Genomic DNA, 22690 nt, shown 5'->3' with positions numbered 1-22690 from the left:
AATTCTGTCATGAAAGAATCATTGGCAATCTCAGAGGACCAACAGCTGACGGGACATATTTGTTGTGAGTTGGCTGAGTGTTGGTTTGTGTTTGTGGGTGATGCAGATTGTGTGTGTGAGAGAGTTTGTGTGCCACACAGAGTCCGGCTAGAAGAGACAATAGTCCAACCTCTGTCTGTGGGAGTTCTCTATTGACAAAGACAATGTTTGATCCTGATTTCACTCGTTCAGTGGGAGCTCCCAAGTCAAACGGAGCGTACAGTGTGAGCAGATAAATCGTGAGCTTTGCAAACAGTCCAAATGTAAAATGTGAGCTGATATTTTACGATTGGACGGTTTACAAAGCCCACGCCATTATCACATTCATACTGTGTGTGTGGAGTCGCAGGATGTGGAACTCGTTGAGTTAGAGGAGCAGTAAAACATTCAGTAAAACGTTCATTTTACCCATTTTACAGTTATTTGTTTTGTTTATGAAAGCTGGTTGTAGAAGTGCTGCAGCCTCGTGCCGACAACCAAATCAAAGCAGTGCTAATATTCAGTACATATTTAGCGGCGGCATTAGCTCAGTCCAAATCTAGAAATTTGTGTGGTAGCTGAAGAGGTGCCAGACCACTTCCTGAGCACTGCAGGGGTGCCCTTGAGCAAGGCACCAAGTCTCTCCATCAGTGCATATCTATTGCATGTTCAGCAGAGTGTAAACACATAATTTCCCTTTAAAGGAACAATACAGTAAAATCTAAAAATCTAAAAATATAAATCCCTCTGGTGCAACGCTGCTGAATTGGATCTAACCTGACTTTATCGATAAGAGAAACTTACTCTTCATTCTCATACAGATACTTCACTGTGATCCAGGGAAGCACGAATATGAGCGGTGCGCCTGAAATCACAAAGAAACAAAACACAGATACAGTCTTAAACAAAGGCGTCATTATGCACCACTCAACATCAAACGTGACTTTACTCATCATGTGGAGGCATCTCTCTGTGTTTCCTGACTTGGACGGTCTCTTCATATGAAAATGTCTGAGTGTGTGTGAGCTGAATGCTGAAATTAAAATCTATCCGTTTGTAAACCAGAGCTCTTATTTGGACTTTATCTGTCCTGTCAGGCTCCAGTGACTCTCCAACATCACAGGGAGAGTTAATATTGTGGCTCGAGCATGATTTCTAATCTCCATTCACAGAGATATTATATATATATTATTACTGTTTAAAAAAGGATAAAGATAACTTTATGATCAACCAAAAACTTAATTACAAAGGGATTCTTGGTTTACAGAAATTCTTAATATTAATAAAGAAAATAAAAGTCTGAAAGGATGAAAACAGCTTCTTGACTTTGAACTGTTTGTATATGTTTATATGTGTGTGTGTGTGTGTGTGTGTGTGTGTGTGTGTGTGTGTGTGTGTGTGTGTTTGAAAGAGTGTAAGGGGATGAGAAAAAAAAGAAGTTACAAAAGAAAGACACAGGGATGCCTGTAGCACAGTGGCAGCGCTCGTGTCACCTGTATGGAGGCTATTAGTCCTCACGCGGGCGGCCTGGGTTCGACTCCAACCTGAGGCCCTTTCCTGCATGTCTCTATCCCTGATTTCCTACACTATCCACTGCCTCTCAATAAAGGCTGAAAAAAGCCCGAAAAAAAAAAAGAAAGACACAGACGGTGTGTGTGTGTGTGTGTGTGTGTGTGTGTGTGTGTGTGTGTGTGTGTGTGTGTGTGTGTGTGTGTGTGTGTGTGTGTGTGTGTGTGTGTGTGTGTGTGTGTGTGTGTGTGTGTGTGTGTGTGTGTGTGTGTGTGTGTGTGTGTGTGTGTGTGTGTGTGTGTGTGTGTGTGTGTGTGTGTGTGTGAAGTCTGTTTTAAACCTTTACAAAGATGAAAAGTTTTCTTAAACTATTCATGCACACGTCTCGCTCTTCTGTAACTTTCAGGCAGGAAATCATCTCTTCAGTCTGTTTAAAGATGAGCGACGCTATTACAAAAAAAACAAACAAGTATTATGTTTAAAGAGGGCGATCTGTTAAAACATTGTCGACCGCCTTGAGGATGTCACCACCGCAAAACCAAGGACCCTTTATCTGCTGTGTGTCAGACTGTTAAGATACTAACAGTGGGTTAAAGTGTGAACCTGTAACGTCTGGTTGTATACTCTCAGCACCTTTCCTGCTTTGTCATTCAACCAGACAAAGGCTGTCCTTTGTCTCTGTTCATTTAGACGTTAGCATGTGCAGTCTGGATGGATATTACAGAAGTTACAATTACAAACTAATAAACTAATTTAAATATGTCTCTCTGGTCTCTGATTGTCTCGTTCAAATGAAGTCACACACCTTAGGTTTTCATGTTCATCTCTGTAATGCCACACCTGTCCACTAGAGGACCTCACGTCTCCATTAATCTGACCTGTCATGACAACTTCTCAGTCTTTCTGTATTCTACCGTTTGACCGCTCCTGAAGCTATCTGGGCTTTCCTTCCTTGTAAAGCCTGCATGCTTTCTAAAGAACACGTAACTCTCCTATCTGAATGTCATCAGTAGGCTACATCACACACTTCTTTATTACTTGTGCGCAGTTGTGTTTCTTACCCCAGCCAATGGCGAGGTAAATGTAGAAGTACTTCCTCTCGCTGAACACGGTGATGACCAGCAGGCTGTGCAGGTAGATGCCCTCCACCAGCAGCCAGTAGTTGTTGGCCATCACGCTGTACTGCATCATTACCATGGCACCTCGACACCACGTCACCGCCTGACACACAACATAGGACATATGGTGAAGAAGCCAAAGTCCTACTTCCTTTACAAGTACACATGTTAAACTAATACACAGTTTCTGCTCTGCTGCTGTCCTGCACTTGATCTGTTTGATTTAGCATCATTTTGTTTTTCTCTCTGCAAAAATCCTTAACAGCAATTTAGTAACAAAAACATGGCACAAAAGCAACTTTTAAAACAACATGGCTGTTTGACATTAGGCACGATTGTTTTGCACTGAGTCCAAAGCATGATTGCTGCCCACTCCCCTCTCCATCGTTCTGTGCCAGGTCTGATACAGCAGGTGGCAGTATGCACATGGTTGGATTGAAAATATGTCAAAAAGCAAAAAGAAGAAGAAGCCACCATGGCAATCATTTGTGGGCTCAGTCCATGCTGCTCTTTTAATAATTAATTAATCCCGAGGGGGGAATTCTGGTTCGCACTCTGTTATCTTAGAGACTCGCTTCTCACACACACAGGCTGAAATCACACACATGCACAAGCAGGACGTGTATTAACGATGTTCAATCTGGTGAGGGTTCTGTGCCTTGCTCAAAGGCACCTCCGCAGTGCGCCTCTCCTGCTACCAGGCCAACTTCCGTATTTTGGTCCCCTTGAACCGGCTTCCCTCCGAATCCCAACCCGAGCTACTCCCGGTGAGGGAGCCGTGTACTAAACACAGGAGCGCTGATACTTAGTCCAACAGCAAACACAGCACATACAACGCTTTCATACAACTTTTTATACACTGGTAGCAAATATTAGTAAAGAGAAAGAAGTTTGCTCCAAAATCTTAATTAGTTTCACAACATAATTTAGTTGTTTCTTTAGCAAGACAAGTAGAGTCCTTGAGGGCCCAAGTTCAAAGACAGCGCTCTCAAACTCTGATTCAGAGCGCATTTCTCCAGCGCTCATCGTTGCTAGGTTACAAAACTTCTGCTTCCCTCACAAATGTCCATGAGGCATGTGTATTAAAAGCTCTGTGTGCGTGATATGTGCTTTTATCGAAAGACACCCAGACAACAATACGCTCAACTTGGCTTTCTTTTCTAATTACCCTCAGATGAAGACAGATCTGGTCAGCGTGTTGTGCGTGCTCTCACCGGTATGTTGATCAGAGCTTGTGTCCGGCTGTCGCCGCTGGCGGAGGGGTCCAACGTGAGGGTCAGCAGGGCGTCTTTGACCAGGATGGACACGGCTCTCAGGATGAACGAGGCGAACAGGTTCATGTGGATGTTGTTTCTCATACAGTGGAGCTTCCTGGTGCACAGGGGACACTGTGTGAGGACTTTCACACTTTGTGTTCACTTCTCTGCATAAAGTTCCAAATGATTCCTTATTTCCTTTTCTTTTCATGTATTTAGCCCTCATTTCTTGTTTGTCTGTTCTTCTCTCCTTACTCTCTGTGTTTTTAATGTACTTCAGCCCACTTCCCCCCCAAAGGGTATTATCTGTCTATCCTGTTTTGGTATTATCCCCCCCCCCCCTCCCATTCTTCTCCCTCCTCCAACATGCTGTACCTGAAAGTGATGAGGATGGCCAGGGCCAGTAGAAGAGCCCCCAGGGAGAGCGAGTAGCCCACTGTGTACATGATGCGTAGCTGACTGAGGATGCGGCCGTACTGCTGCTGCGGAACAAATACAACAAGCTGTAAATGATACAAAGAGAACTGGAGCACACAGCGGGAGGTTATCGCTGAGTCATCTCAATCACGCACTGGAGGTTTAAGTGTCACGTCAGTTACAGACACAATACTGTCCAACCATCTGCTACTGCACACACACACACACACACACACACACACACACACACACACACACACACACACACAGAGAAACACTACACTGTATACACACACCTCACCGGGGTCGTCCTCACACTCGCTGGTATTCTTTCGAGCCCACTGGCCATCTTCACTGCAGACTCTGTAGACCAGACCCTGCTGAACTGTACACACACACACACACACACACACACACACACACACAGGACAAGGACAACATTAGTTGTGTCTGCTCTTTACGTATGCAGATATGAAACTACACGTCACACAGTCAGAAGAATCAGGACCCAGAAAATATTCTGCAAGAAACTGGAGCTTTAAAGGAGAAAGAACCAGGGTGACTTGGAGGAAATTGTCTCTCATGTGTCAGAGGAAATGGATTTGAGAAGTCCCCTTTTTATGATTTTCACGCAGGCTGCTCTTCTGACACAACCTTTCTCAATAATCTTTTTAAACAGACTCATTTATATCGATTTACACATTTCCGATCATTCAATAATGACTGTTTGCTCTATAAATAAACCACTTTAATCTCGTAAATGTAAGACTTCTATGTCCACACATTAAAGAAAAAACATTTATTTAACGGGGCCCTAATACTCTGTCGTACGTTTAAAATGAAGGTGTTGTTTTGACATTCTCCTTTGTTTAAGTTGATTAAAGTGAGACTACGTGGTCGAGACATTTCTAACATGACCCATGTGGGTCAGACAAGGAAAGAGAGAGAGAGAGAGAGAGAGAGAGAGAGAGAGAGAGAGAAAGAGAGAGAGAGAGAGAGAGAGAGTAAAGACACTCGCTTACTTTCACATCTTCTGAGAAACCATAAAGAAATCCAACCCTTAAAAAAACCAACTCTACACAAGGCTGAAGCTTAAAATAATGTGATTCTTGAATAAAACATGGCCTTGGCAGCCAATCATCGCCTCGTCCACTCTTTGAAACCACTGTTGACTCTTTCGAAAAACAGCATTTCATTCCATTAAATAACAAGGACACTTTTACAGAAGGTTTCCATCCACTCGGGATGACTTCAGAAACGAGTACACTAAAGAGCTCTTTCTCTGAATTCTTCGAACATGTCAGTGGTCGGGCGCTGTTACCATTCCTTTTCAAACACTAAAAAAACCCCATGATGTGTGTATAAGTTGGTCTTGCAGGTGAGAAAAAAACACTGAGCTGTACTTCTCACACAGGTGTGCTAAAGAGGAGCTGTGGTTTCATAAATAACGTTTCTAAGCACAGATCAAGGTATCAATGATACAACCCGAAAAAGTCTCTTACTCTATCAGGAATTCATGTTTACTTACAAAGACTTAGTGAAGGGTGTGCGTACTCGCTTTTAGCCGACATAAATATTGTTACCTGATTCTACATCTTCATCTTTGTGCCATTCAGTAGTTAAAATCTACTTAAGAAAAAAAGGGTCTCCTAACATCTTCAGCCAGCAACCACAGTGGCAGTCATCTGTAAAGCGGTCAAGTTAGGACCTGTGTCCATTTTCAATACAAAATCAAAGCAGGTCAGTGTTTTCAGCCCCTCAGCTTCCAGAGCCATAAAACTCCCCCGATGTCGTCATTCATGTGCAGGTCAACAGGTACGCAGGGAATACAAAGGAGAGACCCTGCCTGCATCTTGTCCCATGTGCTCTCATGTGAAGCGTCTCCAGATAACACTTGATGTGAATTGGCTCTATGCGAAGTGATGCTAATGAACTGTTGAACAATGCCACGCTGCCAGTGTCACTTCTCTCTCACCAACTAATCAGAATCAAGAAGAGGATGGACTTCTGATATCTTTGATGACAACACCAGCAGAGGGAGAACTGTGATTCCTCTGTGTGCTGTTTAGTGCTCAGCAGGTAGACGGTCGATGGACATCAGCTTGTCCAGCGCTGTTCTAGTCTTCTGATTGCTCAAAGTGTTTTTACACACCTACACATTCACATTAATGGTTTGTATTTAAAGTGACCATCAGAAGTAATTAATCCCATTCATACAGTAAAGCAGCGGCAGCAATTCAGGGTTATATGTCAGAGGTGGGTCCTTCAGGAGCTGGGAATCAAACCCTTCACCCCTTCGATTGAGAGACGACGACTCTACCAACCCTGGTGATGTAGAGCAGGTTATTCAGAGTTTGGCTGCAGCAAAAATGATTCTGCTGAGGTTTTTTTTTAAAAGATAAAACACAAAAACAACCACGTAAAATGAGTTCAAAGGCTCGTTTGAGTTGAGAACTTGAAGATCATTTTAGTTGGTTGTCATTATTATTCACTTTTGAGCTGTTATATCCATTCCTCATATTTTCTTATTTGCATATTTTAAATTCTTATGGATATTTATCTTCTGCAAAAGCTAAACAATGCAGGTACCCACATCCCCATTGCCCTTCACCATATTCTGTGCACACTCACTCACGGACCTTTACGGTACCATGGCAGGAACCATGGGCAGGAGACGTTGACTGTGGTTCCTGGGAATCCATCAGGCCAGCAGGCATACAAGTCAAAGGTCCTGTTACACACCAGCCCTGCGGAGAAGAGCAGTTCTGTAAAACATGTGCACCCACCTGCTTCCAAACAAGAGCTCATGCTGGGAGGAGAGCGGCTGACCTGAGGCGGGGGGCGTGCTGTTGATGTTATCCAGACACTGGTTTTTGTAGCTGCTCCACTGCTCCTTCACAAGCTCCAGGGAGTTGGCAAAGGAGACCTGCAGGAGGGGGGCATGTCCTGAAGCCTTGTGTCAAGTTAAGACAACCTGTGCAGGTATATTCTTCGGAGAAGAGAGTCTTACCTTTGTGCAGCTACAGAGCATAAGCAGAACCAAGAGGAGACACACCTGGGACATCCCACTGATGCTGGGAGGATGGGGGTCGGAGGGGACCGGATCACAGAGGAGGCCCGACTCATGAGGCAGTCTGAGCCCTCACTCACCGTGTGGCCTACACACACACACACACGCACACACGACATAGAGGAGTTTGTTAGTGGGAAGAACGTGTGTCCGACTGCATCCATTTCTGTGTGAGGAGAGGTTCGTACTGACACTGAACAGGAAGTTAAAAAGGAATAAAACACTATTTTTGAAAGTCAGGACCGTTTCTTATTCACAATCTAGCAAAAGCAACATTTATCTTTCAACCATCCGACTACAATAAGGGTTGCTATATAGAGATACGGATAATTTGATATTCTGATGGGACAAGAGTAGAGATGCTAGACAGACTGTATAAACGTGGATGTGGTCTCAGTGATGTAACTAACTGCTTTCTGAAAAACACGTTAGAAGTCAAATGATGGAGGCCACCATATTGGAACCGCAGGGAACAGCTGAGTCTTTAACTTCCTGACAAACGGTTACAACGCCCGCCTGTCAGTCAGATAAGCCACACTCTAATTATTGATAACTCTTAGGCTTCATATAATCAAAACTGTTGGATTATAAAAAGATTTACTAAAGTGCATGCCTTCAAAGACATGAGCTATTCAGACCAAAATCAGTTTGTACCAGGTTTTAGACGTGTGTCTGACTGCTTTCAAAATAAACATTTTAATATGGGTGTTAATGGGCTTTTGCAGCCAGCCACGTTGGCTTTATTTTTTTTAACACCTGAGGTTGCCACACATAGGAGAACACATTCTGCCTACTCTAAAACACAGAAACCCGTCAATAAAATCTGTTGACTTTCATCTTCACACTCCAACTCTAAATATCTGTTGTGTGTTTCAGTGTGTTTATTTGCACAACATTAAGCTCTCTTCCGAGCGGCATCACTCGGCCTTCTTCACCCACGAAGATGGAGAACAAAACGAAATCTGAAACGTTTCTGCAAAAAACACCTTGACCATGGAAACATTTTTGGCTAAAACGTTTCAAATTCCATTCTGTTCCAGTCTCTGTGCGCCCGCTGGTGTGTGTCGGCGTGATGACAATGATGATGAACCTGCATTAGGCTTTGTGAGAGCCTGTCCACTGTTTACTGAAGTGCTCAACAAAGATCATAGCACAAAGAGTGGCTCCTTTTTTAAAATGAAAGTAGAACAAACAACACAAACAGCTGCTGTGTGTTTTCTTTTATCTTGTTGTGTTACAGTAATAAGCTCTCTCTCTCTTTGAAACCGTGTGCAGCTCTAACACCTGAGAGACATGTTCCATGTTTGAAACACATTCTGTGTAATGAAACTGAGAAGAGGATGTCATGTATGTTTGTAAGGAAATCATCTGTTACTGTTTAATAGATATGAGGCACAGGTCGGAGCCTTTACATTCATGTTATCACACAATGCATGTTTTCCATCTGGTCCTCCTCTGGCACAACATATAAACACATATATAATCATATAAGTTTGCAGGATTTTTCAGACTTGTTGTTGACTGATTTTTCTCAATCAGTGTAAGACATAAACGTAATTGGCTTTTTACTAGAGGTGTGGATTTCTTCCTGAGTGTATGAATATTGAATATTCTTTTTGGACTGTTATATACAATGAAGTGTTGATGTCATAGAAACAGTGACATCAACAATGAGTCTGAGGACGTGTTATGAAGCTCAACTATGGCAGTCGTCATGTTGGAAAGGCTTTTTCACTCTTGATTAAACAGACGATGACGTGGAGCTCAGCCACTTTGCAAACTGTTAAAGTTACCTGTCAGTCAACCAGGGTGCGAAATACAGGTGATCCCAGGGGGTCTGGGACCCTCTGACTGACACTTGAGCCCCCCTGAAAACCTCAAGCAACATGATGGGGGGTCTCTGGAAAAAAAACAAACACCTGCAATTGACTTTATACTCTGCAGTGGACCAGAGAGAGAGAGAGAGAGAGAGAGAGAGAGAGAGAGAGAGAGATGTTTGGTCTTTGAGGACACCACTACAAACAATGTATTTTCCCCTTTTTTTCCTGAAGATGTGATTCGCTCTCTTGGGTTTGCTGCATCTTGATAATAAATCTTACATTATATTAAAACAGGAGTTCTGTTGTCTTGCACGGAGCCATCGGAGACATTCGGTGCGTTCACTGTGGTCGCTTGAGACTGATTTGTTTTCTGTAGAGTGCAGCAGTAGGAAGCCTTTCTTTGCCACCATCCACAAGAGTGTGACGTCATTTAAGATCTCTTCAGTACTCCATATATAAACCAAAAGATCAAGTATCCTACCCTATGAATAAAACAATCAATTTTACGTGGCATCACTTTTGATCTGTAATGTTTATGTCATTTAATCTCTGATCCTCCTCGTAGCCACAGAACCAGAAAGAGTCACTCGATTTTCATGGCTAGTGGAGCAGACGAACTGGCGTGTTAGTGTATATGTATGCGTGTGTGTGTGTGTGTGTGTGTGTGTGTGTGTGTGGACTTGTATGCCACTGGGATGTGAGCGTCAGTGCGTCTGTTTTTACTGAACCACAAGACTGGGCAGAGCTCACTGCTAAATAACAGGATTGTGTACAACTGATAGCCTTATCTATTGAACAGGTTTTACATTACACTCACACACACACACACACACACACACACACACACGCAGAAGCACGCCGTGGAAGGAGGATGAGCTAATGTCTTTTCCAGCCTGTTTAAAGCTCTGTTTTCCAGAACAGCAGCACCTTAGCGTTTGAATGAAGCCGTTCCTGATGTTTTGCAGATGTTTGGTTGCTGCTTTTAAATTGAAATAACTCAATACCTTTGATCTCTTCTCTCCCAGATATCAACTTCTGTAAGGTTTTTAGCAGGTGAATTTAACTTCAGTTTTGTGGCATTGTTGGAAATGGAAAATGTCGTTCTTTATACAGGAACATAATGATAGGCATCTTAAGTTCTCGTACCATGAGGCCCTCGTGTAGATTCCTTGAACCCTTATTGAATTGTATGATTCATACAACATTTTGAGTGCACTATATGAATGAAGTGCTTTTATTTTCTGTGCATTTTCTCAGACGACTCGTTCTTTTAACTGGTGTTTGTTAATGTAGCGTGCATCTTTATTCTTCTCCATTTCTGTGCTAGACTTATTGAACATGGCAATAAAAAAGAAAAAACCAGCACACGTGTCTCCTCCCATATGATGAATACAGAGCGGTGTGTAAGTCTTATCAAGGAGCGAGACAACCTCAGGGATGGAAAGCTAAAAGAATATCTGCACAGCTCTGCATGCTGTATGAGCAATATCAGCCAGTGTGAGTCACCGTTTCATCTTTGGAATATATTTCACAATGATACACTGTTCATGTAAATCAGAACACATGACCGCATGCTTCTGTCTCCTGCTTTGTGTTTTGGTCATGTAGCAGCTGCAGCTCCCCGGGGGTATTTGTTCCAAAGAAAGACAGAGTTTAAGCCATTATTTGCATAGTTTATTTGCCTCCCTGTTTTAGACATTCACACACATGCTGTACACGTCCATGGAGACAAGAGGACATGAAAGATACAGTCTCTTGACTGAATTATGAACTTTTAGCTCATCACACATTAATCAGTGTGAATCGTTAACCACTCCTTGCTCAGTAAAACTGTACAACGTTAATGGAGTCATTGAGCGGTTCACAAGGCTTTGCTTTTTTTTATCCAACACTGTGTTTAACGTCTGAGCTTGCAAGACTGATCTCAACCTTCTTTCCTCTTTACTCCGCCCCAGACCTTTTAGTCCAATGATTGAACGATCTTTGCACATGTGGTTTCGTATACAAACTCTGGGACTCTTGCAAAATGTGCAATGTGAAAATGAACCGCACCAAACTAAAAAAGAAACTTTGCATTTGGTCCAAATGAACTAAAGAACGTTCCTGCTGTGAATACAAACTATGTGCTTTTACATTCTTTTGTTTTCTTAATTTCTCTTGCATTCCTTCCTTCAGCTTTGTTTTAATGTATTTCTGTTTGTATGTCTGTAAACACTGTGTCTGAACTGCACTATATAACTAAACCTGCCTTGCCTAAGAAAAACAACTCAAACAATCAGGAAAACTGCCTTTAATTGAAGCCCATCAGAAAAGCAGATTATCATTCAGGTTATTCAGTCCATGCTGCCCACCAGGAACATCCTCCAATTATGTTGTTAAAATCAATAATCCCACATTATGTGATGAGAGGCGGGTAATTAGGTTGAGCATGAGGAGTATGTGGGTGGAGACCGTGAGCGGCACGCTGTCTGTAATGAAGCTAATCAGAGCTGTTGTTATGATGTTTCTCCGCCACACGTTGACTCTCACAGGCAGCTGATCGAAAACTTCCATATCAATTTCTGGCATTTGTTCATTCCAATGTTTCATTACTATCATTTGTAACTTGTCTTGTTCCTTTTCATTATTCTTTACAGTATACTATATGGGTATGTTAGTGTAAATGGCCTTATTCATTTATTCAATCACACTTTATTATCAGAGCAGAAACACTTTATTGATCCCGGGGGAAATTAGGCTGTCATCAGTTCTTTCTAATTTACACTGGAGCTTTTGTATGAAAGGTGAAAATGTATATGTGCAGTACGTACATGGCATGGACACTCAGATGCACTGTAGAGCCAATGCTTTTCACACAATGCATTACTGAGGTTGCATTGTTTGTTAGGCACCATACAGTTATAGGACACACGGCTGTCTCAAGTACTTCAGTCTGAAAACAGGCCAAGTGTTGGAGGGCCTCAAGCCTTCTGGCAAACAGCGACAACACATCCTCCTGTCAGTCAAATCATCCCTCGTAATGCAACTGTGTTCGAACTACTCTGAGGCTCGATGGAATAAAACTGATGAGTTACATAAAATTCAACACATGTAAGAGTGATTCATTAAAGTCTTAAGCTATTCAGACATTTTTTGAACCAGGCTTTAAACATATTTATTTCTGCTGTAAAAATGTACATTTGTGATACTTTGATCCTCAGGCTCCTTGGATCTGAAAACTGAGCTGCCTGTTTTAACTCCAGCTTCTGCCAGGGATTTAGATTCAGACGTTGAAAAACTGAAATTCTTCAACTAGCTAATAATGTCTTTGCTGGAAATGTTTTAATGAACCGTCATCCAGCAAAGAGCAAAGCAAATGTGTTGTTCTTGTTAAAGCAGGAGTTGCATGTGAGGTTGAAATGAAAAATTAAAGAAATTAAAGAATATATCAAATATAAGCAAAGCCTCACCCCAACTTTCAGGCCGTTACATCCGTCCCACCGGTCAATCATGTCAGCGTGTTAAAAACAGATTCTACCTCCACACAGTGATGACTATGACTTATCAGACCTACAGTACTTTGTTTTTTGCACCAGGCTGTAAACACGTTTATTTCTGCTGTTAAAAAAGGATTTTTCTTTCTTTTTTTTGCCTGTGATGTGTAGTCTTGTGACTTCATGTCTGATCTCCATCCAATTTTCAAACCCAAAACAACATTCCTCTTTTTTCTATTGTATTGGCACAGGGGCAAAACATCAAACAAAGGAAACTTCAACAGAAAAGGAAGCAGGAATATATGTCTGAGCCTTTTTCTATTCCTTTTCAAAAGTGGATGAACTCACCCTTTAACTCTCATACATATAAAGCCAGGCCCTTCAAGGACCCTCACACTATTCTCTTTTTCCATCTCCTCCTCAGCGACAGTAGTTTGGCAGACTCGGCTTTCGTGACAAATCTTATGAGTGTGTGTTGCGTGTGATGCTGGCGTGTGACGCTGTGTGCTATGATTAACAGAGGCAGCCGATGGAGGTGAACCAGAATCTGCTCCTTCTGCAGATGTCACGCTTCACAAACAGAGCTAGAGCCATCTTATTTTTTTCTTCTCATCTCCCTCAGCGTCTCATCTTTTCTTCACAGGTTCTCCTTGTCCTTCACTGACTCCTCTACTCTTTCACTCTTCAACCACTCACAGGAAAACTGGCTTTTCAGATCTTTTATTTCCCCCCCATCATCTCAATCCTTGAGAGAATCCTGCCCTGTTCCCTTACTCATTATTTCTTTTTCCTTCTCGGGGGAGAACCGTCTAACCATCTTGTTTCCTGTCTTATTCGTCCCGTGTGGAAGGTCAGCATGATGGGAAACAAACAGAGAATGCAGAAGAGGATCTGACAGGGACAACCTTAAATCTTACAGAAGACACTTTCACATACAGTTTACAAATGCTTCTCTACGTTACCATATCCTCACCCTGCTAACATTATGCTTCTTTTTATTGAGTGTTGCGGTGGACTGCCCGATAGTCACTTCACAGTATTCACACTTGGGCTATCTGGACACTTCTGCTTTAATGATGAGTTTCTTGCACTTCACTTCTCAAGCAGCAAAATTATTAAAACATGCCACATAAAAAAAACCCATTCAACTGTTGTTGTCTTTTATTCTGCAGCTTGCATTCATGAGGATTCTCCACTGAATATAAACATCACAGACTTCCTCGAGTTTTTAGAGCTAGACATGGTGTTGTATGTGTTGTATGAGGCTCGCTCCTTGATGGAAGCTTTGGATTCAATCAATTGTTTGTTGTTGTAACTAGTAACACAACACCGAATTCAAGTAATCAGTGAACTATTTTGAACGTTTTCAGATAAGCTATTTGTTAGTGTCTATTTCCTATTCCTTTTGTTGCCTTAAAAAACAGAGAATATTCCTGACACGTTAAAGCATCTTTCGCTCAAACTGAGCAAAACAACTCCAACGTAGCATCCTAAGATAATTTTTTTTTCTATTCAAGTAATGTTGCTCATTTCATCATTCCTTTGCCTCCGTTGTTTTCTTCTTCCTTTTATTTCAACTCATTACCACTGAAGGTCTTGCTTTGTTGCATTGATAATCAACAAGGCAGACAGGTAGCCTACTGTAGCCTTCAGGCAACATTTCTAAGGACGACCTCCCCAAATCTGCCTCTGATTTGCTTACCCAACAAAGCCAACACCGAGAACTAGCCAAGAGTAGGGCATGACATACCTTCAACACCCGAAGAAAGAAATTACTGTGAACTACTGAATGATGGGCATCAGAGGATATTAAGAAGCACACAATGTATGCTGAAAAAAAACAAGTGGGTATCATACCTGCACTAGAGTTCTGATTTAAACTCGCTAGTAAACAAGCTAATTATTGAAAAGAACATTTGGCTAACCTATTTTAAGCCAAATCAACATATTGGATAGCTCGTTAGCCAGTCAGATGACAGCTCACAATAGCATTCAACTATAGTCTTATCAATGAACGGGTACATTTTCTTAGCATACTGCTATATTACACGAGAGATATATTAACACACTTACTATGTAACACCTCCATTTACTCATTTTAGCTTTAGCCATTTTTTGCAAATAGTAGCATAAGCAATACCAAAATCATCTCATGTTAGCATATGTGACGTCAAAAAACGTGTTTTAGTTTTTAATGCAGACAGAACGTGTAAAAGACAATAGAAAGACAAGAAACGTTGACTGATACAGGCAAATCTTAGCCAAGCTTCCAGCATCAGTGTAAATGTTCAGTAACATATCAATATGTGCAATGACTTTTTTTAGGGACAGAGTTAAAGATTGCTTTGGACCAAGTTGAAACTATGAAAGATGGATTTTTTTTTTGTCATGTAGATAAACTCAACAGCTCTCTATCATGCCTGTCGATATTCTGGCAGAGCACCATTAAAGTTATCACCACTTCTACTTTGCAGACATCTGTTTTGGAGCGGACTTTTTGCTACAGCTGAGCAACTCACAGATGTCCTTACAGATGTGTGCTTTTTGCAATGTTCAGATTTAAATGCTGTTTTTGTTATAAAATGGAATAAATCAATATGCGTGTGTGTGTGTGTGTGTGTGTGTGTGTGTGTGTGTGTGTGTGTGGAACAATCCAGCGGTGGCCAGATGTGTACTAAAGTGTATTAAAACCTGTGTGTGAATGTGAGGAGAAAGAGAGAGGGGAAGGCACATGGGAAGTGGGCTTGGCCAGTACATACCATTCTCAGTGTCCCGTGGAGAATGCCAAGAGCAGAGATTCTAAATCCTCAGCCATGCACTCCCTGGACACCTCCATAAAAATGCCTCACTTATACCATTGATATCCTGCTCGCCTCCTGCTATATGTTCTCCTTTAGCCTCGCATTGCTCCCATACACATCCTCATTACTATGGATACAAGGTACAGCACATTCCTCAGTAAACACACACACACACACACACACACATGCATACTGCTTACACAACCAATTGACTTAATATGTAGAAAATCAATGACCACATGTAACTAATTGTAGTTTCATGCAGCTGGTTGAGTGGAGATAAAGATGCAAACATATAGAACATGGACACATGAGTCTTGTCCACCCCGAGGTGATTTCAGAGATTTTGGGCTCCACAAACAATAGAAATAATTTGATATAGGGAGAAAAAGAGCGAATGCAACATTTCGTCATGGGCCCTTCGGATCATCCAAATATTTCTCTCCAATATGGCGCTCCTAGCTACCCTTCCATTGTCAAGTTTCCAGTTAGGAAAACCGAAAGTGAAACAATTAGTCAAACATCACAAAGTGAAAATGATTGTTTAACATTCGGGGAGAGTTATGTGAGAAGACTTTAAACTCTCTCATGTATAGTCAAAACATATCTACAATAGCATCTTAGCTTAGCACAAAAACTGGGACTGGAGGAACAGTGTTGGCGCTATGGGGGGGGGGCATTTGCTTGCCGTGCCCCCCCCAGCGGTTACCCAAGCCCCCACCAAACACGTTGCCCCATGATTTGTGAACTTGTTTTACGCTAGGGAACCCCCAATAGTTAATTTATCTCCAAGTATCCAAGTTGATGAAGAGCAACATGAAGTTTAAGGTCCAAGGAATGATCATGCTGTGGCAACCTTTGATCTGCCCTCTAATGGGCGGAACATGGGGCTAATGTACGTGCGCCCATTTCCAGGTGGATCGCACCAAAGGTTTTATAAAGCAGATTTTTTCGTGCACACAATTCTGGGTTTTGGTGTACGTACACTTTTAGCATGGATTCTACGCACTGTTTTATAAATGAGAGGCCCGATCTGATCTACACTGTTACAGTATCTAAAGTACGAGTGATGAACAGAGTGCTAAGGGCTCAAAATGATGTTTGGCCACAGTCATAACCTACAATAGAAATGTGCTGCTTGTTAAAAAAACAAAAAACAAATAGCAGCATGTTGCAACACAGCCCAAATAGTTGATCTTAATATAATCCCGTCCTCTGCAAAAGCAAAAAACAAAACAAAAAAAACAATCATCATTTATGATTTTGGCTGGGCTAATCCAATTTGTTGTTTTGGTTCTTGTGCTTTGTTCAAATGTTTTGCTTACAAGTCAAAGCACTTTGCAAACGTGTGTTTTTAAAGGTGCTATGTAAAAAAAGTGAAGGGCCTATTTGCTGTAGACTAGTCATGTAGAATAATTATCAGTTAATGGTAAATATTGTGACCTTAATTTGAAGTGTAACCAAAAAAAAGAATTATAAACGAAGACAACGTCACTAAAACGGAGGAAATAAAGGTCAACAAAAAGAAGCCAAACTAAGAGACAAAGTAAAGCTGAGAATGCATTAACAGCTTAGAGGGCAAGTAGCAGGGTTTTTTTTTTTTTTTTTTACATTAACACAGTTTCTGACAAATCATTGATTTTATATGTTTTGCACAATTGGAAACCTCCGGGCTTCAGTTTGCTGAGTGTTGGCCAAGAGACACGTACAACAGAGATTAACATGGAACAAAGAAGATATGGGTACAAGACACAATCCATAGAGTTTGGTGAATCTCATGTATTTGTAAAAAAAACACACAGCTGATGTCGATGCCACCCTTCTGAAAAGTTGAACATTTGGAAAAAGGGATGCTTGACGGAGCGCCTTTTTTTTTTTTCCAACCGGCCACCTACTGCTCCAAACTCTCTCTCAGCATAAAGATGCTGATGCTCAGAATAAAACTCTTGGTGGACACGGAGCACACACACACTGTGCAGCGTGCCTCTACAGAAACAGAAACATCAGACTTAGGAAAAGGAGAAAAAAAAATGCAGAAGCCTGACACGTCTCTATGAGGACAACAAGTGAGCGTGTTAGTGTGTATCATACCCAAACTCACCAACCACCGTCTCTCAGTCATGCATTTGCAAATAGCACATTTACTAAACATACATGGCACACTCCATCACACCTAGGACGACGACAAACATGACGGACAAAAACTGGTTTCTGTTCCTGCTGCAGTGAGAGGCAGATAGAGGGACACACAGCCACTGCCCTTTGTATGGGCTTCAGATTGCACAATGGGAAAATAATAACTGACTCCAAGAGGAAGGTTCAATAACTCACAGCCGTGAGTTACTGATGTAGCTGCTGTTTTTCCATAAGTCTTATGTTCGTGTGTGTGTGTGTGTGTGTGTGTGTATGCCTGCATTCTGGCACCCATATTGTGACCACAGAATATGAACACACACAAAAGATGAAGTGTGGGAGTCAACACATGACTGCCTGGTTTATCTGAACAAACAGAAACTGAAGAATTCAGAGGAAAAACACACTCGACAGTCCAAAAGCACAGCAATAAATACGCCATGTCTGGGTTTTCATTCTGCAATTTTTATATCTTCTGATTCACGTTCGATGCTGGAGAAGCGTTGGGGAGAGAACTTTCAAACATCAGTGCAAATACCTGCCATTTATTTATGTTGTGTGGGAGAGATGAGTTTGGAAAATTGGAAAAGTTGCTTGAAAGTCGGACCAGAGCAGCCACAAAGCAGAAAGTGCTCTCCGCTTCCTCCCACTCAAACAATAAACTGTCACATAACACATGAGCAACGGGCCAAAATAGCTGACACTTTATGAAGACGCAATTCTATCAAGAAAAAAAAAACTTTAACTTTGTTAAAACAATTAAAATGCAGTGAATAAAGCCAGTAGAGTTCATCTCTTAGAGGCAGGTTATAATTTTCAAAAACGAGTGTGATCTAAAAAGTAGCATCCTCTCTGTTCTCCATATTCACTCTCCCCCTCCCCTCTCAAAAGCCACGACCCTCACTGAAGTGGATTGCGGCTCATGTTTTGAGTGTGGGCTCGTGCATCACGTGAATAGAGAGGCTTGATTGATTTAATGTTGTTAATGTGAATAAAACAGTTGTGTTAAGTTTACTCCTTCCTGTTCCTGTTTGTTCATGGACAGTGTGTATCGCACTTGTTTGGTATTTAATACTTAAAGCGACCCGACTCCAACATTAGTATGACTGAACAGCATCAATCCACCGTCAGTGGTATTCACAGAGATGCAGTGGTGGAAAGGCGTCGGCTATGTGTAACATTGGATCTGACGTGGCAAATCAGCGCTGTGTGTGCATGTCTGACTACGAGCCTGTGCACGCCACGGTCCGTTGGACAGACCGTGAAAAACTGAGGTGCTGACCGACCACAGCACGCAGGGACTTTATGGAAACTTACAAGTGTTGACCCTAAGACAAAATAATAAAAATAAATACATGTTGCTTTTATTTATTCTGTATTTATTTAAAGCATGACACTCTGTGTAATCCAGTCTTTTCTAATTTAGGACTTTTGTATTTTTACATTATGTTTTAAACTGAATCTGAGTGAGCAGAGAGAAGAGAAAAGAAAGAGGATTTCAGCCCGTTCATCTCTGTCACATTAAACCTGTTTACCATTTAGTAAAGAAACATAATTAGATAATTCTGTTAAAACTCAATAGACCGTATGAGGCATCTCGGGACAAAGCTTAATCTTCCTTTGTCTGTGTGTGTGTGTGTGTGTGTGTGTTTCCTTAAGTTTGTGTTTTGTGACCTAAAGGGCTTGGCTAATAACTTAACAGAGTCTGTATGTGTGTGTATTGTTGCTGCCTTTAAATCTTATAACAAATAATCAGATTCATCCTGCAGTCTACAGAAAGCTCAAAGGCCTGATACGATGCCAATAACTCAACCAAACGTTTTGTTTATCCTTGATGAGTCTCCTGCAGAAGATGAATATAATCTTCCTGCAGAGCTCAATATGGAACAAAATAACCAGTTGTTTAGTAAAATATACTCTGACGAATAATAGCATATAATATATAATGTAATATAATAATAATACACTCAAAAGATGAACGCTTCACTTTTTGATCCAGGAGATGTTTGGTGACCCCGCCCGCTCGTCCCCAGCAGCACAACACTCCTCCACTCATGGTCACTTCAGGCGTTTAGCGCAAACTGTGGGAAGAAATGGTGCTTGGCTCGAGCAGCCAAGCTCGTGACCTTCATTGTTGTGTTAGCAGAGTAAATGTTGGCACACTTTAGTTAGCTCGCAGCTTCACGTTGCAGAAAAATTGTTGTGAAATGATCGTGATCTAAAAACGCTTACCTGACATTTTAATTAGCAGTGAGTATGTCGTTCTTCTTTTCTCTCACTAAAACAGCTTTTATACACAAGGGGAGGAGTCAGCCGTCTATGATCACATAAAGTAAACAACATCACAGCTAGCTTGATGCCTCTTATCACTGTCAATCGTCATGAGATGTTTACAGAGGATATACTGGATCTTTGATATATTCATGTATACAATGTTGCACATTCTTCCTTTAAATAGTCTCCTGCAGAAGTATATCTAAAATTGTCTCTACAAATAATCAGCCCCAAATCCACATCGGTCGAGGCTGTAAAACATATTGTGATGAGTTAAAGAGTTTAGGAAAGCATAAATATGCTTGAGAGTAGAGGTGGGGAAAATGATACAGCATAGTATTGCTATATTTTGTGTGCCTAATTATATTGACTCATGGGTGCAGAGTAATGACGATTTCATTATATTCCTAAAAAACATGTTTTTTTTAATTGGGTTGCACAATTAATGTTGAACAAGTTGCATTGTTAAAAATTGATGTTCAAGTTCAGTTAGACTGAAACAGACCGTGATGAGCATGCAGACTGTCACAGGGTTTTACTTTTATCTCAGCTTGACTTTTGTTGTGTAGAAATAAAAAGAGTGAAGTGAGATGAACAGACTGAGAATGTTTTTTTTTTATTTGACAAGCCAGTTCTTGATTTAGTTTTATATCGTAGATGAATCGTAGAAACGCAGTTAAAAAAAAGCTTAATCACAATATGTTGTATCTTGATTCACAGCATATCGTCAAATGTTTAAAATCACAATAATATCTCAACTATCATGGTAGTATTGTATCGTGGGTCATCTGGTGATTCCCATTGGTGATTAGACTCGGTCATGACGAATGCACTCGGAGGGGTAGCGAGGCCAACAGCAGGACAGGATCCCTCCTATGGAGTCTGGACCCTGTTGGTGGTGCTGATAGAAGTGTGCCGGATGTGATGAGGACTGGGGTTTCTGAGGCTGTCTGAAGCTGGGGGACAGGGACAGAGGAGGGTCCCTGTGATCCCACTGAAGTGACAGACTGACAGTGACAGAGAACCAATTTCAAAATCGTACAGCAGCAGGAGGATTGGTTGAGAGAGGTTGTGGCAGAATCAGGTTGGTTAATTACTTAGAAAATAAACGCCCCAAATTTAGCGGCTCACCGGAGCAGGGAGACGGGAGGAGGGGAAGAGAGGGAGGGGCTGAGGTCAATGAATGATAATGAATGAACGTGTCAGAGAATATAAACAGTCTTCCTGCTTTGACTTACACTGAGCTCTTTTGAGTGAGCAAAGAGTCCAAATAGAACATTTGTAATTGAATTAATTTATTCTTGAATTTCAATGAACACTAATATGTGGCCCTAACCTTTCCACAAACCCCCAGAGAAAAGTCCGTCCTCTCTGTCCTCTGCTGTTTATAGTTCAAGGTTTAGGTGCAAACATAATAAAACTAAAGCAAAGGGCAGATCCCTCCGATGTATTTTAAATGCAAAGGAAGAATCATACGCTGCCTTGTACCATCTGTAAGCACAACGAGTGCTACAGGGAAGCTGCAGCAGCCCTTATTGGTGTTTACAACCCCCTGGATGCTTTGCTACGTGTAGGTAGTTTATGACCTTCACAGGCAGGAGAGGAGTCCACCTTCAAACAAATAAGTGTTTCTACACTGGTTATGTCAACATATCTATAAACAACTGATTTAAATGATAACCTATCAATATGGAAGTGCAATCATTCACCATAATTCCAGGAACGTCCAGCTTATACAGACGCACAACGTTACAGGTTGTGGTCTGCAAGTGGGCATTTCAATTGCTTGCTAAGTGATTCATGAACTGTAAAAAAAAAATTGATAATAACTGCACCTTGAAAAGCCATCACATAATCAGACGAGCCAGACTGAAGTTTGACACGTGCTAAACAAGTGGCTGAATTCAGCCGTTTGGTTGTTTTGATACGTGATGTGACTCAATGTAATCTGCTGCACGGAGCTTTCAGCCACTCAGACGTAAAAGCGATAGAGACCTCTGCTGTCGACGAATAAAAAAACATGGTGTATTTGCGACATCATGGCGATGGTTAATCAATGCTGAAATAATTCACCTGTAGTATATAGAGCACAAAGCAGAGTTTATTTCAGTTCACAACAAATGTGCCAATAAATGTCGGCCTGCAGCTTTTTTTCTTGACAAAGATAAGACGTTAACGAGCTGAAAAAAGATTGTTGATAATAAAAAACGATAATAATTTATTAATCCCACGAGGGGAAATTCAGTTTACACTCTGTCTAATGAACATGAACACACACATAGGCCTCGTGCAGAAACAGGATCCTAGTGACATGCATTAATGGAGACGTCTCAGAGTGAGGGGGCTGCCCACAGCGAGCGCTCCAGAGCAGTTTTGGGCTTCGGTGCCTTGCTCAGGGACACCTCAACAGTGCTCAGGAAGTGGACTCGTAACTCTCCAGTTACCAAACCAATTTCCGGACTTGGTCCGTGCCGGGAGGTTCCCAACCCAAGTCCCTACAGACTGAGCTACTGGCGACTATTCAGAAGTTTTGTCAAACTGGAACAAACTGGAACTAAAATGTTTTTTCCTGGCTGACGGAAATGTAAAAATACATGATATTTCCCCAGCTGAGGGTCTGATGCGTCTGTCAGAATTGGAGAACGAGAGGGACATGTGCCTGGCAGGCAGAGAAGAGGAGCTCTCGCTTGTGTCTGAGGGAGTGTGAGCCTGTGAGATCGACAAAGACCAACAGAGAGAACCCCAGCTGACAAGTCTACAAGAACAAGCTGACACTAGCCTGCCAAACTGTGAGTGACAAA

The 22690-nt window shown here is 41.7% G+C and overlaps 1 protein-coding gene across 4 annotated transcripts in view; it reads right to left on the bottom strand.

Annotated features, from left to right (window-relative positions):
- Positions 1–22690, bottom strand: part of gcgrb (glucagon receptor b) — a 55285-nt gene that overhangs the window by 6173 nt on the left and 26422 nt on the right. For 3 of the 4 annotated variants that reach the window (XM_079335295.1, XM_079335297.1, XM_079335296.1), the window contains 8 exons: positions 7329–7476; positions 7148–7244; positions 6958–7065; positions 4615–4703; positions 4277–4383; positions 3860–4016; positions 2589–2748; positions 823–883 (listed from right to left, as the gene is read on the bottom strand). In XM_079335295.1, coding sequence (XP_079191421.1) covers positions 823–883; positions 2589–2748; positions 3860–4016; positions 4277–4383; positions 4615–4703; positions 6958–7065; positions 7148–7244; positions 7329–7382 — 833 coding nt within the window. In that variant the 5' untranslated portion in view covers positions 7383–7476. The remainder of the gene's footprint in view (positions 1–822; positions 884–2588; positions 2749–3859; positions 4017–4276; positions 4384–4614; positions 4704–6957; positions 7066–7147; positions 7245–7328; positions 7477–22690) is intronic. The other variant, XM_079335298.1, reaches the window with a different exon arrangement.

Source organism: Symphodus melops (genome assembly GCF_947650265.1).
Source record: "Symphodus melops genome assembly, chromosome: 2".
NCBI lineage: Eukaryota > Metazoa > Chordata > Actinopteri > Labriformes > Labridae > Symphodus > Symphodus melops.
Note: the sequence above shows the minus strand (reverse complement) of the source record. Positions and strands in the feature narration are given on the sequence as shown.